The sequence below is a fragment of the Rhodnius prolixus genome, unplaced genomic scaffold, assembly GCF_049639745.1.
Source record: "Rhodnius prolixus isolate KJV_2025 unplaced genomic scaffold, Rpr scaffold_11, whole genome shotgun sequence".
Lineage (NCBI taxonomy): Eukaryota > Metazoa > Arthropoda > Insecta > Hemiptera > Reduviidae > Rhodnius > Rhodnius prolixus.
In genome coordinates this window covers 8,446,316-8,466,394 of record NW_027411625.1, presented here as the reverse complement: position 1 = coordinate 8,466,394, position 20,079 = coordinate 8,446,316, and the positions used below count along the sequence as shown (strand labels likewise).

Sequence of the window (20,079 nt, the reverse complement as noted above, 5' to 3'; positions counted from 1 at the left end):
TTGATCTATATGGGCGGAATAGAGAAAAAGTTCTGAAGATTTAGTGCAAAGTTTAACGCAGAACTTAAGCCAAAATGTCGAAAGATAGAAGATTTATCTGGAAAAAATGTTTTACTTGAAAGTGTAGGCTATTGCTTCGATAAATAGTAAAAGAAGGTTTAAAGAAAATAAGTTAATAAATTTGAATTCTTTTCATTTGAGAAACTTCTCTCTTTTTTCGTATTAAGTAAACCTCAAAAATATTTCCTTTTAAAACACAAATCAAAATTATGAAACGATTTCAATATTTCCACAGTGATTTTTTTTTTAATGAATGAGAAAAAGTAAAAATATTACAAAAGTATGAAAATAAAAAAGTCCTTTTGACTAAAGAGGCGTTGACTTTTTAAGACTATCTTATTGTCGGATCTCCTGTCGCACCTAAATCAAAGTTATAAAATTTGATCTTTCTACATTTTTTTGTTTTTGAGTAATTTATAGTTTAGGCAGACTAGAGTTTGTCAAAAAAGAAAAACGGACAACCAAAACTATCACCAATTTTTTTTGTCTTGTTTTACGATTGTCGCTGGAAACGGTTGCAACGATTGTCTTCCATTTTCAATTGCTTCCATTGTGCCACTTATAATCACAGAATAATATATAGTTCTACTTACCACTATAAATGTTAAGGGTATTGACTAGAAGTTCAAGTGTGAAGAATATCAATTACTTGTTACTTTACAGAACCGCTTTCTGCCAATTTTGACATTACGAGGGTCGTTTGAAAAGTCCGTGCAAAGTCAGAAAGATAGCACCACTGGCGCGTATCGAGGTTATGTTTAGTTAGTAACATCTCTTGGAAGAACACACACCAAGTTTCAGCCAGATCGGTCTATTTCTTTGTGTTTGGCATTCGTTTGAATCGAGGAAGTCGAGTGATTTTCAAAAAATGGACGAAAAAGAATTTCGTGTGTTGATTAAACACTACTTTATGAAAGGGAAAACGCCTGAGGAGACTAAAGAGAAGCTTGATAAACATTATGGTGACTCTGCACCTTCGATTAGAACAGTTTATAAGTGGTTTCAAAATTTTCGGAGTGGCCATATGGGCACAAGTGACGCTGAACGTTCTGGACGCCCTGTTGAGGTTACTACTCCAGAAATCATTGATAAAATCCATGATATGGTGATGGATGACAGAAGAGTGAAGGTGCGTGAGATTGCTAGTGCTGTGGGCATCTCGAATAAACGGGTACATAATATTTTGCATCAACATTTGGACATGACAAAGCTATCCGCAAGATGGGTGCCGCGATTGCTCACGCTTGACCAAAAACTAAATCGTGTGAAGTGTTGTAAGGACGGTTTGCAGCTGTTCCAGAAGAATCCACAGGACTTTAAGCGCCGTTTCGTCACTGTGGATGAAACATGGATACATCACTACACTCCTGAGACCAAAGAACAATCTAAACAATGGGTTACCAAGGGGGAATCTGCGCCAAAAAAGGCGAAGACCGTTCCTTCGGCCGGAAAGATTATGGCGACTGTCTTTTGGGATTCGCAAGGAATAATCCTCATCGACTATCTGGAAAAGGGTAAAACTATTACAGGTGCATATTATTCATCGTTATTGGACCGTTTGAAAACCGAGCTGCAAGAAAAACGCCCACGATTGGCCCACAAAAAAGTCCTTTTCCATCACGACAACGCACCAGCTCACACCTCAGCAGCTGTGGTCGCAAAATTAATGGAAATAGGGTTCCAACTCGTTTCACATCCCCTCCTATTCTCCAGACTTGGCTCCCTCGGACTACTATTTGTTCCCAAATATGAAGAAATGGCTGGCGGGAAAAAGATTTTATTCAAACGAGGAGGTGATTGCAGAAACGAATGGCTATTTTTCAGACTTGGACAAATCCTATTATTCGGAAGGGATCAACAAACTAGAGCAGCGTTGGACGAAGTGTATAAGCCTAAAAGGAGACTATGTTGAAAAATAAAAAAGGTTTACCCCAAAAAATTAAGTAGTTTTTATTTTTGCACGGACTTTTCAAACGACCCTCGTACATTACTTCTAAAAGAGAAGCGAAAAATTTTACCCAAAACAAAAACATGTATAGAAGCTTCTTGAATACGGTTAAAGCAGCATAACTCATAGGTTTCGGTCAATATACTGGTAAAATACAACCTTGACTGAGTAATTCTTTTATGTTTTTCTCAAAATTTGTTCCAATGATTTAATTAAAACGAAAGTCCAATTTTAAAACTCAAATGACATAGTAATTAATATGAGGAGAGAGCCAAAGCAATTATTTCATTGAAAATCTATACGTCATTCTAAATCACTTGTTTGGGCAACAATTTCAAGCTCCTAAAAAAAATCAAAACCTGGACATTAACCCTGTCGTCTAGATTAGTTTTCTTTGGCCCTAAACAAAATCTCTGGCAAAGTTTGATTTGAATGATGTCGAAAGTTTTGACCACACCAGGTTAGGCAGAATCCTAGAGGATTTTTGGAGGATAAACAAATAATTTGTATGTACAGGCTAGCCTAAAATCCTTTTGAATAAAAGTCTAGGAATCATTCATTCAACATTATGTCTAATAATTTACGCGGACTCTGAAACTCTACAGGTTTGCAAATTACAGAAATGAAAGAATAATCTCTCAGTTTACACTGACACTCCAGTCAGAAGCACATTGGTCGGACAAGGAAAAGATTTAGTGTGTATTAATTTACCATATATGGATAATCTTAGGACAAATTTTTGTTTACTTTATCACGTTTTTCTGATTTTGTATTCTTTCATTACGTTCTTTATTTCCTCCTAAAATACCAATAAGTTAAATTATCAAATGATTTAATTTGGCTAACAAAGAGTTGTAAAAACTGAAATGACACACCTCTTAAATGGACACCATTGGCAAAAAACTGTTTTTATCATAAAACTCCTTCCGAATACAGACCAAAAATTTACCTACAAAATATTATTCGCGTTTCTTTTCTTTTTAAATTAATGTTTTGTATCAATCTGAAATAATTTTTCTTTGATTTGTTAAATTGCTTATATTAAATTCTCGGGCAGACGGAAGATTGCAAGGCGTATGTTATTTTTTTGCAATTGCTATAATTGTATTGACTTATCATTTCAATTAAGAGGTTCACTTCAATTTATGGATACTTGATGTGGTGGTCAAAAAGACTTGAGCTCGTTTGTCATGAATCTTGACTTACCTGATTTTTTAGTATCTTTACGATTTCCACCAATGGAATCCTGAGAAGTTTCTGTGTTTATTAACTATTATACTTAGGCACTTAACATACAGTGGTAATTTTCAAAGAACATTTCAAAAAATAAAGACTTTCAAAGTTTACAGAGCTCCAATTTTAGCGTATAACTATAAACTTAATTCATAACAAGGCGGAAGACACTCAAAATTATTTACTTCAAAATCTCCTTAAAACTTGAGTTCGTTTAGTTGCTCAGCTCGGAACCTCAGGCAGATATTGTGTTCTAAGTGTACTATTAGTTCAGAAACTTTCAAAATAGACCCACAGAAATATTGTACTGTTTTTAATACAAAAAATGATTTACTCCTTATACTGTTTTATAAGTCCAATTTATGCCTCTATTTGGCCCAATACAGCTTTTAGTTCCTCCAGATTGGCCTAAATCACTTCTAAACACGGTCTCTGTCGAACAATGTAAACTTTTACACGACTTAGGTTTCAGTATACTAAAATTTCGTTCAGTTGGTCTGAAAAAACTTTAAGAGGCATTGATGTTTTCAGTACTTCTTGAATAATTAATGCTGAGTTACAATTGAATTGTACTGATAACACTTGTTTATTACTTTTATGTAGCAAGTTAGTTTTAATACACATTTTTTTCAGTATTGAGTTTGTTTTGTAGTAGAATTGTAGTAAGAGTAGTCGTATGAGTTTCAATTTTGCAGTAATTTAAGATTTTTGGAAAATATTTGCAACGATTTTCTTCAAGCTTTAAGTACTAACTACATTATAGATGGAGCGTTTACTTACATTTGAAATATCTTTCCAGAAAAAAAAAAAAAACTAAATATTCTCTGAGTTCTGGGGAAGTTTGCGGATTTAGAATTTAGGAGGTTGCTGGCAGATAGCGCTGCCAAGCAATATTAGTCACACATGTACAGGCAGAGAAAGCCAACGCGCGTGTTGCAACGATGATATACAGTAGAGTTGGGACGTTGCAGCTAAACATCATTCTTTTAGACACAATCTTCTCACTCAACGTAAAGGTAGCCTTGAATTTTGAAACCAATTTTGGGATGAATTATTACTCATACGATAAACTCTTACTCCAATTATTGCAAAAGATAGATAGTTGGAAATTGTGCTCATTGTTTTTGATTCTGGCTCTTTATGGGCAAATTGAAATACTTCTTAATATTATATCAAATGATAAATCTGTACATTACGCTGGTTTATCTTTAAATGGTTTATCTAATGCCCATTTTTGGTTGCACAGCCATTCGATTACGTGCATTTAGACATTTTCAAATGAGCCTGCGGATGACATATCCCTCAGTGCCAAACATTCTTTCAGGTGTTTCGCGATCGGAGTTTGTTTGAAGAATCAGATTCACAGCCGGTTTAGTTGATTTTACAGGTAATCGTGGCTGGTTGCCATCCTGAACGAAGTCACAGTCATCCTCCTTGGCAGATTATTGGAGATTACCACGTCTTCTGTCACCTTTTTTTGTTTGTACCGCCATCTCCAAGTGTTTTTTGTTTTACCTGTTCGGTGATTGCGAACTTAAACCTGTTCAACACTGCAAATCGAATATACAAACGCTAATTCTTAAAGCTTAATGACAGGGCGGTTTTGTACATGATACACCTCATCTCTTAAAGAAATAACATTTCCTATACCATTTATGGGTCAGATTCAAAATGAGTTCACCCTTAAATAAGTTAATTGAGGAGTTTTGGGGGGGAAACGAAACCCTATGTTATCCAAAACATAATCCATCGTAAGGATGCATCTTAAGTGTTGTTTACAGGACTAAATTTCAAAGCTGTTTCCAATAAATTTAGCTAGATCAAATAAAATTTCAAATTTTAGCGACTGAGATATAAAATAAAAGAAATTTTTATGCTTCATCACAACGTAAACAATAGCGTTTGCATTTTGATGGGCTCGTTTGAAATATACGAAACATATCCTGTACAAAGGCACATATATCTTGCCAAAAATGGCTCAAATTTTATGACTTGTCTGTTACAAAGAGGGCAATCAGCAACAATCCCATTGAAATTCGTAAGATGCTATTTTCAATTTATCTGGTTTCCATGAAACTTAAATTTTTGCCATCATTCGACTAGCAAAAGATGCCACTTTGCTTGCTCGATTTTTTTAGTTTCCCAGCTTTTTGCCTCACTTTCATTACAAAATTTTTGTCTTAGGAATATTATTTTTGGGTTTCTGCATGGAATTTAGTTATCATATTTAGTCCTGCAATTGCAGTGATATTTTCGTTTGACAAGCGCGGAATATGCAGTGTCCAAGTGTCCCGGACAAGTGCTAGAAGAGGAATGTAGGTGAGATGTTAATTTGGCCACAGTAGACTGGGCGCGAGATATACCAGGCTACATAACTGGCCTACAGTAATGTCACCATATTAAAGGATTAAAAAAGTTTAGGCGCCAGCGAGCCTGTTGCGTGGGCATATGACGCTGTCTGCGTAGCAAATTAGGATGCGACTTCAAGTGAGAACATTCCTATGGGCTATGGTCTTGACAAGACGGCCAACTTCCTGATTAGGGTCGCTTCTGACGCCCACTTGTCTACAATTCACGCCACATCTTCTGTCTTAATACGCGCCGACACTCTAATTCCATCAAATCTGCCACAAGCGACACCCAAACTCAATTGCCTTAAGTACTAGCGTTCTCAACTTTACAGTAGTCAATCTTTTTAACAAAAAGTTTCATTGTATAGTCTAGGAAGATCCCAAAATACAACCTTCCAAGTCACATAGAATTGTTTATATTAATTTTAGACTCAATAGACTAGTGATGGCAAACCTATGACCCGCGGGTCAGACACTTACCCGCGCAAGCTTTTTCACTGACCCACAAAATTGCTAGGCAACCATTTGTTTGTTTACGCGGGTTGATTTAGATTTTCTAATTGTGTGGATAATTTATATTCTATCTTTATTTTTTCCAATCACGCATTGACACAAAGCAATTTAAATGCTATCTATAACCTTTAGTTTGATCATTACAGCTCTAAAACGCAAATGACGACAAATGACTTTGTAGTATTTGAAATAAAGCGAAAGTGTTTACAAAATATCAAATAAAATGCATAATTTTACTCATATTTCGTTTGATAAAAAAAATCGACAACCCAAAGCATATAACCATATTTAGATTTTTTTTCAAATAAAACACGGTTTTGTTCAGTTATGTTTGTAAAAAGAGTCTTCCATAGCACTTGTTGCCTCCCGTTTTACCCGTTAAGCCAACTGAATTTTAAAGATGTTCAGTTTTGAAAATATTCAGTTTAAAATTTTTAAACTTAACTCTTGTACAAATTGGCATTAGTGACCTAAGAGCTAGTACTAAAAAAAAAATGAACAAAATTTGACCCACGTCTCAAAAAAGGTTCGCCATCCCTGCTATAGACTATACATACACTGTATCCCCTCCACCAAATAGTGCAATTATCATTTTTCTGTATCAGATTTCTTAATAATAGAAAACTATGAATAACGTACGCTATTATTTATTAAGAAACTATACACAATAAAGTTAGAGAAAAATAGCGTACAATATACAAGAAGTGAAAACATGTCTACACATTTTACAAATTTTTAACGGAAATAGGAAATAATCATTCTATGTTAATGAGACTTAAAGAGAAATTTTCTGAGACAAATCCAAAGTACGAACATGAATTTGGTGCACTTGCTGCAGAACTGGCAGTGACTAAAATATAGAGACGTCAAAGATAAAATGGAAGATATAGAATAGCGACTGTAGGACTTTAAACACTGCCAACTCAACAATGGAAAAATTGTGAGAATATTGGCATACGATGAGGAGTATTTACTAGACAATATATTATTGAGACAGGTGTGAATGAATAGCTGGATTGCGGACGAACGGCATTTCCGATTAGTGCAAGACACAGCAATTTGAGAGGAATGATATGCGATTGCTATGTGGAGTAATCAATGACGAATTCTTGTTCTCTATCGACTTTCCTGTTTTATAGTTTTTTTTTTGTTTTGTAGATGGCAGCGCTTTTTTTTTCGAAAACATGAACTACCATTTAGTAGGAAGGTTCCACGATCTATACTAAACAAATGCATATGCCTAACTAACCACGTTTTCAAATGATTACGCAAAACATTTTTAACTTACATTATCACAAATAATTACTTTGCGCTTTTAGTAATACGGTTTTCTGCCATTAAGAAACTATACTCAATAAAGTTAGAGAAAAATAGCCTACAATGTACAAGAAGTGAAAACATGTAGATTTACAAAAAAAAAAGTGAGTGTATATCTACAAATATGCTATTTAAAATTATTCTGTCAGTGACGTAGAATTCAACAGTGATTAATTTAAATGTACGTATAATAAAAAAATATTTTCAGAAGAACATGCTTACACATTTTCACACATACGCAATATAGATATACGCTCATATTCCACAAAAGTGGTCACCCACATACACAAAAATACACTAAATTATGACATATTAAAGTCAACATTCCCGAGGAAACGTAAAGAAAACTTCGTTGTTTGTTGAGTTGGAGTGTTGGACGCTCGGCCAAGACGAAGTTGGAGAGTGACACCTTTTTTAATCGGGGGATAGTAATAATTCCTAAATGAAAGGCTGTGGGAGACTATCATTAAATCCACAGTCTATTCAGAAACATCGTCAGAAGGGTTAGTAATTTTTCTGCAGTACGAAGGACCTGTTGTGACCGAAACTGGGTCTGCTTAGAGTTCTCCAATGTTTTCTTTAGCCATTCTGTTGATGCATTAGGATTTTTTGTTATTGGATTTGTCCATAAACCTCTTTATTTAATGCATTTAAAGGAAATGTCAGTGGATTATTTTCTGTGCATTTTACAAGTTGCATCGAATAAAATCTATTCAAATTAGATTTGCAAAATTTAATTACAAATATGAAGTACCAATGTACAGTTTATAATGTTCATTACATCCAAATATGAAAAGAATGAGGTTTGCGGTAAGATTCTTTCTGTGAGCTTGTGATTACCGCTTGAGAGTGCGAAGCTAACCATTGCTGATTGTGCAAACCGTTGCCGAACCACAACTCAAAGATGTACTAAGTGCTGGTTAGAAATTGATTATGGTACCTGTCTAAACTCCAGCTCTACCAGATTTCATTTTGCTACAGTTCTACCCCTTAAGATTTATCTAGATTGGAGTTCGGTATTTATCAGCTTTTCTTCATACGTGAACTTCTTTCATTGATATCTTCATTTCCGCTAATTTCTAAGTCCCTCTCACCCAACATAATGCGACGTTCATTTTCAAAATAAGCCCTTTTATTTTGAAGCAATCTATTAAAGGCTTGCTGCTGCTTTTAACAAAGGGATACAGACCACGATTATGTTTATAAAAATACAGAATTTTATACACTCTGGCAAATCAATCAAAATTAACCTGCTTGGACTACTGAAATAAAGAATGCTTTTCTACTCTATTTTGTACTATAACCAGATAGTAATTACAAATACTAGAGCTCAACTATCCGGAAAAGAGTGAATATCGCTTCGGTATGTAATTAGCAAAATCATTAGGGCGTTGCCTGCAATAGTGATATTAGAATAACGTTCTGCTAGCACGACTCTGTTTGGTCACCTATGGAATAGAGCCATGCAAGGATAGGCGAGCTAATGAGGGCTCCCGAAGTACCTAGGCCTAGCAAACAGTACCAAGGAAATAAAGTAAATGTAATTTCCTACAATTTTAGCGCTACACTGTTTTAATTCTATTCAAAATCTAACCTAAAATAGGAGCTCTCCTTGTAGGCTACTACAGCAATATTCCTACTTTTTTTTTTGGTACTTTGTTTGACAGAAGGCGGAGAAACGGAAGGTGGAAGTTCATCAGAAACGAGCAGTGCCTCTTCTTGTCCGACGCCAAACTCTGCCAGCTCTTTACAAGAGTCCGACCTGGCCTATACGGTTGGAGTGACCGAGACAACTCCATATCCATGCCATTTCTGCCATAAAGCCTTCCCGAGATTGTCCTATCTTAAGAAACATGAACAGGTAAGAGATAACTTGAAATTCATTACTTAAATTTTTACTCTCTTACTGAACTAGTAAGGAAAAAGTATTTATTCGTGCAAAATTTAAATTTTGAGTCTTTACTCTTTTTGAGATCCCTGAAAAATAGAAAAGTGTTTTTTACAAAGTAGACTGCTTGTGCGAGTGGGTTTGTCTGATGTCCATGTGACTGCATCAAATGAGTGTATGACTAGAATAACTGATTAACGAAAAAATCGGATCGTAGTTAATTATGTATATATTTAAATTTATCTTTGGGAATTCAACATTAATTAAGCCTTTCAACAAATTCATTTTGTCGGAAGTGACTTTTTTTTAAAATAGATTTTTGTTTTTGAAATTTTCTTTTCACACATTATAATTTTCACTTGAAACATTTTTCCCCTTTCATAGAAGGACAGTTTTGGAAAAGAGATTTTCGGTCACCAAAATTTCCACAAGGATTCTCTTTAAAATACTTAATTCAGTACAATGCCCGCCTACGGATAGTGAGTTCTCTCTTTACAAACAAAACTATACATCACCTGAAAGTGAGCTATAATAAGAAGCTGCTAGGAAGAAAAGCCTGAAGCTGGATTCGAACCTGGAATCTCCGCTTTCGAATCCAGTGTAAGCTAATCCCAGAGTTTTCCCAATATATTCCCTATCATATTTTTTATATCCAAAAATTATATAGCTTTTACGATTACAGCGAATACATCTTGAAGTATTTTACTACTGTTGAAGGGCACCAATTATATCCGAAATACAGATAAATAATTAATATAATAAATCGGTCTCTAAAAAATATTTTTTCTGACCGTTGCCGATGAAACCTTCACATTGGTTTAACTTTTTTTTCCTTTTTTAAATTTATATTTCAAATTAGTAAAATGGTAGAAAGAATAACGCTCTTTCGCTTGGTAATATTTTAATGAGGCCAATGAGCTGGACGTTGTGTTCTGTCTGCTGAGGTTATTAATTTTAAGATTTTAAGAGAAATCGCTAGAGGGCTAGAGCGTCAAGTTGGTACGTGTGGCGTGTTGCGGCAGATTTCAGGTGCCAGATAACTTGGACTCTCTAATTAGTATGCAAGCTCTATCTAACTAGTCCACTTATGGTCCAGTCGTCCAGCATTTGTTTGTTTGTATATTTTCATATCTTAATCTTTTTGATTTTATTTATAAAAAATATTACTCGAATATACAAATTCAGGAACTGAGTAAACATGTCTTGCATATTAAATACTTGTATTGCGCCAGTCCAACAGTTTGGTATAGTTTGTGAACTTTGGTCCGGCTATCTTTGGAACTCCAGTAAATCTTAATTCGCTGAAAATGGACGCATGAACTTCCCATAAAGATAGCATGACCAAGAATGCAGTTATGTTAAAAATTACTCTTCCAGCTAGTGCACCAAAAAAAAAAAACCTCTGAGACAACTAGAGCCTAATTGAGTTTGAGTAAATTTCCTATCATCTTTAGCCGGAAATTGACGCTACAGAGAGATGCGTTCAGATTAACTTCGATAAGAAGTAACGGATTGAGGAGGTACTAAACCTATTCGACAACAGACATCATTAAAGATATAGTAATAAAGTTTATTTAAATTAAAAATTCAAGATACAAGATTTCTTTTTTAAACAGAACAAAATACATCGGCATAGTTTCTACCGTCTGCCGGAGTTTGAAACATACATTGCAACATATCTGCACAATTAAGTAAACAAAGTTATGATTAATAGATATATAGAAATAAATATTTATGAATAGAAACAATTTTGAAAATTTGACATCGCAAAACTAACATTTTAAGGAAGAAAAAGAAAGAGGGAAAGAGAAAATACATTAATTGTTTTATTTGCTATTATTGGGTAAAGGATCAGTTCTTTACCCTCCGAACAATTCTAGAAAACGCCCATCAATATAAAATGCCGACGAATCACCTCTTCATAGATTTTAAAAGTGCTTATGACAGCATTAAGCGGCCAAAGCTCTATGAGACAATGGAAGGCATGGTAATTCCACCTAAGCTTATGCGACTCATCAAAATGCAGGAAGTCAAGTGTACAGTGCGAGTGCAAACTGACCATTCAACAGACTTTAGAGCCAACAAAGGTCAAAGACAAGGAGACGTACTGCTATTCAATTGAGCCCTGGAAAAGATCATCAGGGACTCGCGCATCCAGACGACAGGGACAATATTTTCAGTCAGTGCAATTGCTAGATTATGCGGAGCTGTACGACCTGTACGCCGAAGCGGATATTGTAAAAGTTATTAAGACAGGGAGGCTGAGCGGGGCAGGCCACCTAGTTAGAATGGAGGAATCTGAGATCCCAAGTATTAGTAGAGACAGTTCACCGAACTAGAAGGGCAGGAAGGCCCAGGTTGAGGTGGGTAGATGGAGCGGTGGCTGGCGCAAAACTTTTGGGAATTTCTAACTGGAAAGCAGCCGCACAAGATAGAGCAGGATGGCGGAATATCGCGGAGGAACTTATCAAATCCCTTCTTGAAATAAAAATAAATAGGTTCTACTTAAACTTTTTCTTACAAATTTTTCTCAGTAGAACGCGAGGTTGGGGTAGCGATAATCGTTGACTAATCCCGAAGGTCGATCGGATTCTTTTTTTTTAATCGTTCAATTTTTGGGATTAGTATCATGTAGGTTTCTTTTCGCTATCCACTTAGTTGGAGCTTGATGAATTAAAAATTCGGTAGAAGAAACTTAGCTGCTTTATGTATGGGAATTTGATTAGAAGAAAATCGAGTGATTTTTGCAATGCCTGTGAGAGATTGTTTGTGCAATGTTGCCAAATGTGAATAGTTTCAGACATGATATCACGCACACAATTATATGTGAATATTATGAAGCACTTTATACCGTAAAATAAGTTGCGGTATTGAGAGGGAACTATTGTAGGTACGCCTAAAACTCTTGCTGCTAGAGTTGAGTGTATATGGTGCTCGGGTTGCAGAGCCATAGCGAGCACATGCCGTTTCGTTGCGAATACTGCCTGCGGCTGTTCAAGCACAAGCGAAGTCGTGATCGCCACATCAAGCTGCACACTGGTGACAAGAAATATCGCTGCACCAAATGCGAGGCGGCATTCTCTAGAAGGTAATCTAGATTCTTTTTTATATTATCAATTTTTTTCTTTTTCTTACCTCTAGCAAGAGCGTTTATTATTGTTTAAAATTAATTAATTTAAAGGCTAGAGGTACATGGGTGAGTTTCATGGTTTTGTTCAGAAAACGTTTATGCACCGATTATACGAGTATAAGCGTCGCTATGATAACAAAACTTGGCTTTTAAACAGCTAACGAAGTTATTTTAAATACTTAGGTTTGAATTTATTTTTGGTAATTTCAGCGATCATTTAAAGATTCATATGAAGACGCACGACAATCAGAAGCCGTTCCAATGCACTGTCTGCAACCGTGGCTACAACACTGCTGCTGCACTCACCTCGCATATGCAGATTCACAAGCGCAACGCTGATGGATCACTCGCTGCACAGGAGGCTGCAACTAATAATAATAATAATAATAATAATAACATTAATAATAATAACAATAAGATACAAACCTATAAGTGCCTACAATGCCATGAAGTCTTTCACAAACCAGAAGAACTCACGGTAAGTGGACCATTCCTGTACATGTTTTTGTACGTATGTTAGAGCTTCTGTTCGTGCAGAAGCAGCATATCTGCTCTGACTACCACTAATACAGAGCTAGACCTAGAAGCCCTGAAATAACAAAATAATAGAGGAACTGATTTATATCCTGTCTAGAACCTTTACTATTTTCCAGTATTCCTCAAAAGACTTTTCTTGATCTTCCCACAATCATTTAATATAAGGAGCCGACTTTAGTTGTTTTAATTAGCCTTTAAATTTTTACAGGAACATATTTCAACTTTGCATGGTGAGTCGATCAACAGTGTGCACAGAAAATGTAAGGACAGCGTGGCTAAAACCAGCTTAGCTTGCATCTATTGTGCAAATGATAATTTCGCAACAATAGAGGCACTACATCACCATGTGAAAACGGTGCATAGTAAGTATAGAACTTCAGAATCTTGTTCAAATTAATGCATGCCAAAATAGAAAACTTTGTGGCCCGATGTGGTAGCAGGTTATCTTTTTGAGCGCCTTGGACTAGCTGCCTTAATATTATCTTTATGTTTTCAGGTAACAGCCAGAACGATGTGTCCGAGCTGAATTACAACGTAGTGTGTCCGGTGTGTTCGATAATCGTACCGGTTGGCTCCTTAGAGTCGCATACGGCGTCTTTGCACGGCAGTACGGTGCGCAGCCACGGAAGTCTGGTGCAAACCAACCATGAACTGACTGGTTGGCACCTAGATACTCCAAGTGCCAACAAGAGACCAAGACTGCCTTTCACTACCTCTGACAGTTTACTTCAAAAGGTTAGTTCCTCAGCGACTGGTATAAAGTGTTTACACAAAATTTAAATAAAATCGTTGAAACCATTTTCGAAAAAATAGGTAAAAACAGTAAAACAAAAACACTTGGATTTTTCGTTATTGAGTTTTGATAACTACATACACATTAACAAATAGACAGACACCTACAAATAAACAGAGACTAATTTGTAAAAACTATTCATTTTCTGCGAAAACTCAAAATCAAAAATCTGTTCGAATGCAAAACTTCCTGTAACTAACTGACTGAACATTGGCCCCGAAAGTGAGATACGAAACAAGTCTGGAAATTAGGCTATCCCATTTTAGTCTCCTATGCAGTTCATTTGGCTCATGGCAGAATTTTTAACGCAGAGAGTGGAGTACTCGCACCCGGGCGTACTGCTGTGCTCGCAGTGTGACGCAGCGCTGCCGGACTTCGAGTCGTTCCGGCGACATGTCAAGTGTCATCTGGAGGAGCGCTCGTCGCATGGTACCGGTGAGTTGGGAAAGACAGGAGCGAACAGCTCTGTGCCACTCTGCCCCTACTGCGGCAGCTCACAGCCCAGCTCGGAGAGCCTAGTCCAGCACATCGGTACCCACCTGTTGGCCCGCATCACCGATTACGGCTGCAACACCTGCCTCCGCCTTTTCTCCACTTTAGACAACCTGCGCAGACACCTAATGGACTGCCATGCGTTCGTCGCCTACAGATGTTGCCTTTGCTCTGATCTGTTCGAGTCAAAAGTGGCGATTGAGGTAACCTGCACTCATACTTCCAGAGTTGTTACATAAGAAGAGGAGATTTTAGCGATAACATAGCAACTACTCCTTGTGTTTCAGGTGCATTTCACGGCGAAGCACTGCAACGAAGTGAAGCAATATAGGTGCACCGCGTGCCCGAATATCGCGCCTCTCGGCTCAGAACACGAGTTTTGGCTGCACATCAAGACAGTCCACTGCAACTTCAAGATCAACTCACCTACTCCCCCTAGTATTGCGGTAATATTATTTAAATATAGTAGTTCTAAAATCAAGTACGAACATTAACTCCCTTTTTCAGAATAGATTAATTTATATTAAGCTCGAGGTGGATCCTGTACCTCAAGGATTTCAGCAAAAGAGACATTGTGCTGACCTCTAGTAAAAGAAAACTTTTTGCTTCCAAGAAAACTTCCAGGGTTTTCCTATTAATAATTTTTGAATATTCTTTAATCTCAAGGTGTCAAAGGCTCATATCATAAACTAACGATTGAAAAATGATCAGACAAGCTCTATCCTTCACCTCCACTCAAGGACACATTTTACTCAGGGACTAGAAAGAAAAAAAAAAATTGTATTACCCTGTAGAAGTAGTTTCTGATCCTATCGGGCTTATAAAATGGCATAAGGTCAGATTAAGTCGGCATGGACCCTCAATATGGTGAACCATTTGCGGCATGTGTAGATGTACAATTGCCTTGAGCAGCCGAAGTTTAATTCTGCCTGGCCTTCTCTCTCTGTAATAATTACAAACATTCAAACTTTTAGCTTTCTCAAATCAATTAGATGGCAGTAGAGCAATTGCTCTTCTCCAGATATAAAAAGCAACATCATTTTAGTTCGTGCTCCCCGCCATGATTGTTGCCTGACCACCCAGAGCCCTTGCTACGCCTTTGCCTAGGAATACCTTAAATTTACTTTTCTTCATAGTTATTCTTTATTTACGAGTTATTTTTTAGCACTAGAGAAAGTAAGCAAAATATAATTGTTCCCCAGTACATTAAAACTATTTCTTCATTGTTCTGGTTGCTTGCAGTCTCCAAGACTTCTCCGCTGCGTATTCTGCAGCATGACCTTCTCAACAGAGCTAGAAATGCAATATCACCTGTCTGTCCACACCAAGCAGTACCAGTGCCCGGTGTGTTCGGAAGGGTTTCACGTGGAGTACCTGTTGGAGAAGCACATGCAGTGTGCTCATGGTCCTGAGGTTTGTTACTGTGCTAGCAGATTTTGTAAAACCACTATTAAAGCGCTTATAAAAGGAGAGAACGAAATAAGCTCTTCAAGTACATCACCAAGGCTTTAGAAGAAATTATAATCAGTACCTTATATACGATCTATGTTGTATATAGAATACCAATTCTTTATAAATTAGATCAGATAAAACACATTGTCGTATACCAAAATTAGGAAACTGCAACATAGACCGTCATCAGTCGAACGCATCAGATGTTGCTTACTATTTGTTGTGTACAGACATCGAGCAGTGTGGGAGAGATGCAGACGGACAGTACAGTCTTGCAGCTGGGCGCAGCTAATGAGCCCACTACAGAAGGCGCTTCTAAGAAACCCGACATTCCGCACAACAACAATAACAATAACAACACCAAGGACTGCGGCATTTGTGAGGCCGGTGACTTCGCATCTGAGGCTGAGCTAAACGCTCACCGCAAATTAGTGCATCACCTAAAAACTTCTACCACAGCTAAAGTCAGTACTCAGCCAGTTCACTGATATGAATGAATTAATTGTAGGATTGAAATTTTTTTCTATTCGAACTTGTAGAACTTTATCAAATTACTGTTTCACATCATTCCTTGTCATTTTTAACCCTTTTACTTACTGGTTAATGTTGTTTAAATAAACTAGAAATTAAAATGGATTAAGCTCAAAAAGGAGACAAAAAACAGTAATTACAAAATTAGACCTTGTTAACTTTGTCTTAATTAATCAATTTCACGAAGAGAGAACCTCATTTATCTCGTGAAGTATATTTAGGGTGTTAATCTCTTAATGTGGTACTAAAATAATTTGCTCATTCTTCGAGTTTAGTAAAGAACATTTTACAACCTGACACTCTTGAAATTCCACTAGTGAAAATCCAAATTCATGTGATAGCAGCACAAACTGATACACTGATCCTTGGCTCAGCTTGAACCCTTACAGACTTAATATTCACAAAATTTTCCCAAAACCACGTTCTCATATCTCTAAACTTGTTGCGTGACCCTCAAATAATCTGAGCCATTTAAGGAGCCAAGCTCGGCTAGTATTACTATAGCTTCCAATTTTAAAGAACCAAATATTTGTCAGGTGAGTCTGCACTGTGCCTACTGTAAGGAGAACTGTAAGTCTAGAGCTGAATTGGAGACCCACATGAAGACACACTGCCAGGGCGGACTAGGCCCCGGCAAACACAAGTGCAACATTTGCGACGAGCTGTGTAGTTCAGCTGTTGCTCTTGCAGAACACAAACTTACCCACTGCAAGGTAAATATGGTATGATTTCCTTCATCATAGAATTCTAAAAATGAGTTAATGTGCTTAAATATAATTAAGTTGGTACAACTTTGGTATGTTCTGAGCATTTAAGAGTATGTTTAAAGTTGCAGTCCGCTACAATCTAATATTTATTGTGTGGACAATGCAGGTAGTTCATGGCACTAAATGTATCCAGTGCAAGACTAATCTAACGGATGAAGAAAGTTTTACGGCTCATCTAGGACAGCATGGGTGCAGCAGTCTGCCGGCGCCTTGTGTCATTTGCAGACAAACCCTGAACACGGAGACCGAAGTCATGCTGCACGCTCGTCTACATCTTGGTTTGGAGAGCAATCACGCAGCGCTGGGCCAGCATGTTTCGTTGCTGCATGCTAACGCCGCCTTCACAGTCGCCAAGGTTAGACTATACACGATTTCAGTTCTACCTGACCAGCCAAACAAGTCATTTTTTTTGCTTCTGTTACACACTACACTTGCTGACCCCGCATTATAAGTGGAAGTCAGAATCTTTTCCCCTAGCTGATAAACTGAGTCAGTTAAGTGTTAAATACAATAGATTTCGCTTGTAACAGTTTAGGGCAAAGAAAATTTAATTTAAATAATTTAGTTCAATGATAAGTAATTTGCTATAATTTCATGCATCAACTACTATTCAGATTAGGCCAATTTGAGCCGCTAAAGAATGACTGGAAGTAATTTTAGGAGAAAACTCTATACCAATAACAGGTAAACAAAATTTGAAAGGCTAGGGTAAACAGCAACTCATTGAAAAGTGAATTCTTTACGTTGAAATCACACCTAAAGCGAGCACAACGACTGTTTTCAGCGGCCTTCAGGAATAAAAACTTTGAAAACCAAATTCAGTCTCTCGCTCCTCAGCTTCTCTCTCCTTGCACTCTAATAGGAAAAGTGGATTTGAACACCGTTACTTGGAGAATACATAAAGAAATGTACATTTTTTAACTGTTGAATACCAAAATAATATTTATGTTAAACATAAGCAAAATAATTTTAATCTTATGCGATTTAATGATCTTTCGTTTAGTGTAATTAAATATGTTTTATGACGTCACCTGTAAAATTTATTCTAAGGTTTTTATTACATTTGTAATCACATGAAGTGTAGAACCTACTGCTGAAGTATGACCAGTTCATTCTTCTTCTCCCAGTTTTAGGATCTATCCAAAGGTTATAAGACGCTTCCCATTGATTTTCTCAAATTTTCATCCTAAGAATACTTCTAAGGTATATTAGTATTAACAAGCAGGAATTGTTCTGAGGCTTACTATTGAAAGTTACCCACCATATCATTTCATCTAACGCACTGTTTTAGGAATGGAGCGAAAGCAGTCTGGAGCTGGCCACGCCCTGGAAGAAGGAGCCCATGTCACAGCTGGCACAGTTACCTGTTGGCTGGAACTTCCGGCCAGACCTAGAGCGTCAGTACAAAGGTCACGTCCTGGCTAGAGCGCCTAGCTTACTCAGCGATTCACAGGTAATGAAGATTGGCAGTAAGCTTGAAATTCTGTTAGAAATCTTGGGAGAAATCACGCAGATTTGCATGACAGTAAGAAACTTTTTTACAATCTAGCTGGAGTTGACGTCGTCAGAAAGAGATCAGTCAACAACCACCCTAGCTAGATTATGTTAAGCAACTCTATCTGAACAAATAGTACAATGTATATATTGCTGTTTACAATACTTCATTTACCATATTTGAGGGATCCTTTCAATTTCCTCCTACTAGCTACTCAGGTGGTTATAGGTATGACACTTAACACTTCGTCTAGCTTCAAATTGTGAGAAGTAACTCTAGTAGCGCAATTTGAAGTTTCTCATTATATCTAGTTATCACCCCTCCACTCACGCTTTCTTGACCCATAACAATCAAGTAAAAGTGAAGTAAAGTAATGCCTATTTCTTTTTGTCCAACTGCCATACTTCGCCAAAATTTTTTATTAAGCACATTAAATAAAACCAAAGACCAAGACCGGGAGTTAAACCTTATACCACAATACATTCCAGTTTTACGAATCATGCCTCCTATCGCCCTCTGTCGGGGGCACCTATTTAGTATTTACTTTAATTGAAGTAAAAATTAACTCAAATCAGAAGCTGTCTTATCAGAAGAACCCACTGATGCCCAACAATATATGCTTGTGTGGGGTACGTCGGACTCTTAGGCTTTCCTAATCTAGTGAAACTTAATTCATAATTCTCAACTGCTTATTTTGTTACAGGCACTGCTTCCTGGCTACAGTAAGGGTAAATCTGAAATTTGTCGAAGTAAAGCTACAGAGTTGATTGATACCAGGCTTGTTAAAATTGAACGGGAAGATGTTTCCTACGCAGAGAATAGTTCCACTTCCCAACAAACTGCAAAGAATTGAGAATTACGCGACCAAATAAGCTGAAGAGCTTGTTGATGTGGGATTGGTTGCAAATTTAAAGATCGCAGACGAAGAAATTTATTTGATTTGGGTGGCCAATTACTTGATGTTGGAATGTTGATGCCAGCTTTGTGTTGAGTCAAAACTGGATTCCAGTCTAGTAACACAAGAACCTTGATTGTAGGAGTCTCCTGATTCCATTAGGTTGTAGCTGGGAGGTACCTGATTAAGATTTAGCATTGAGGGTGCAGATATAGCCTAGAACCCTGTCAGACTATTCTCCAAATCAGGCTCCGGTATATTTTTGGACAAAAACAAAAAATGCTCTTTTTAATAATTAAAAAAGTATTTATTTATCATGCTAATTTCTGGCTGTACTGCTCAACAGTTTTTGTAAAATATGTGTAAATAATTACAGATAAAAATCCTCTAGCAAATAAATTCATATATTTACACACTTGTATAACAACGCTGCGAGTTTGATTGTATAATATTAGAGTCCAATTTGTATTATTATTATAATAAACTATGTTACATTAAATTAGTGTAATTTTTTATTTATTTTACAAATACAAAATTTTGGGGATACTTTCCGACCAAGCATTCAATGCCGACCAAGTGTTCCTACTTACAAGAATTAGTTTTACGGTAACAGTCGTCTTTCCTAAGCTGGAATAAATCTAGTGTACAATTGACAGTCGAATAAAATTGAGTAGGAA

General features: G+C 36.8%; 1 protein-coding gene across 4 annotated transcripts in view; it reads left to right on the top strand.

Moving 5' to 3' along the window:
- L (zinc finger protein Lobe) overlaps positions 1–19,797 on the top strand; it is an 80,541-nt gene extending 60,744 nt beyond the window's left edge. For 2 of the 4 annotated variants that reach the window (XM_074138696.1, XM_074138697.1), the window contains 13 exons: positions 9,090–9,283; positions 12,256–12,398; positions 12,651–12,918; positions 13,186–13,339; positions 13,474–13,712; positions 14,082–14,465; positions 14,550–14,708; positions 15,505–15,675; positions 15,945–16,178; positions 16,782–16,958; positions 17,119–17,367; positions 18,304–18,465; positions 19,211–19,797. In XM_074138696.1, coding sequence (XP_073994797.1) covers positions 9,090–9,283; positions 12,256–12,398; positions 12,651–12,918; positions 13,186–13,339; positions 13,474–13,712; positions 14,082–14,465; positions 14,550–14,708; positions 15,505–15,675; positions 15,945–16,178; positions 16,782–16,958; positions 17,119–17,367; positions 18,304–18,465; positions 19,211–19,360 — 2,684 coding nt within the window. In that variant the 3' untranslated portion in view covers positions 19,361–19,797. Of the gene's footprint in view, positions 1–9,089; positions 9,284–12,200; positions 12,399–12,650; positions 12,919–13,185; positions 13,340–13,473; positions 13,713–14,081; positions 14,466–14,549; positions 14,709–15,504; positions 15,676–15,944; positions 16,179–16,781; positions 16,974–17,118; positions 17,368–18,303; positions 18,466–19,210 lie in introns of those variants that run through there. The other 2 variants (XM_074138699.1, XM_074138698.1) reach the window with 2 other exon arrangements.
- Positions 19,798–20,079: the final 282 nt, after the last annotated feature.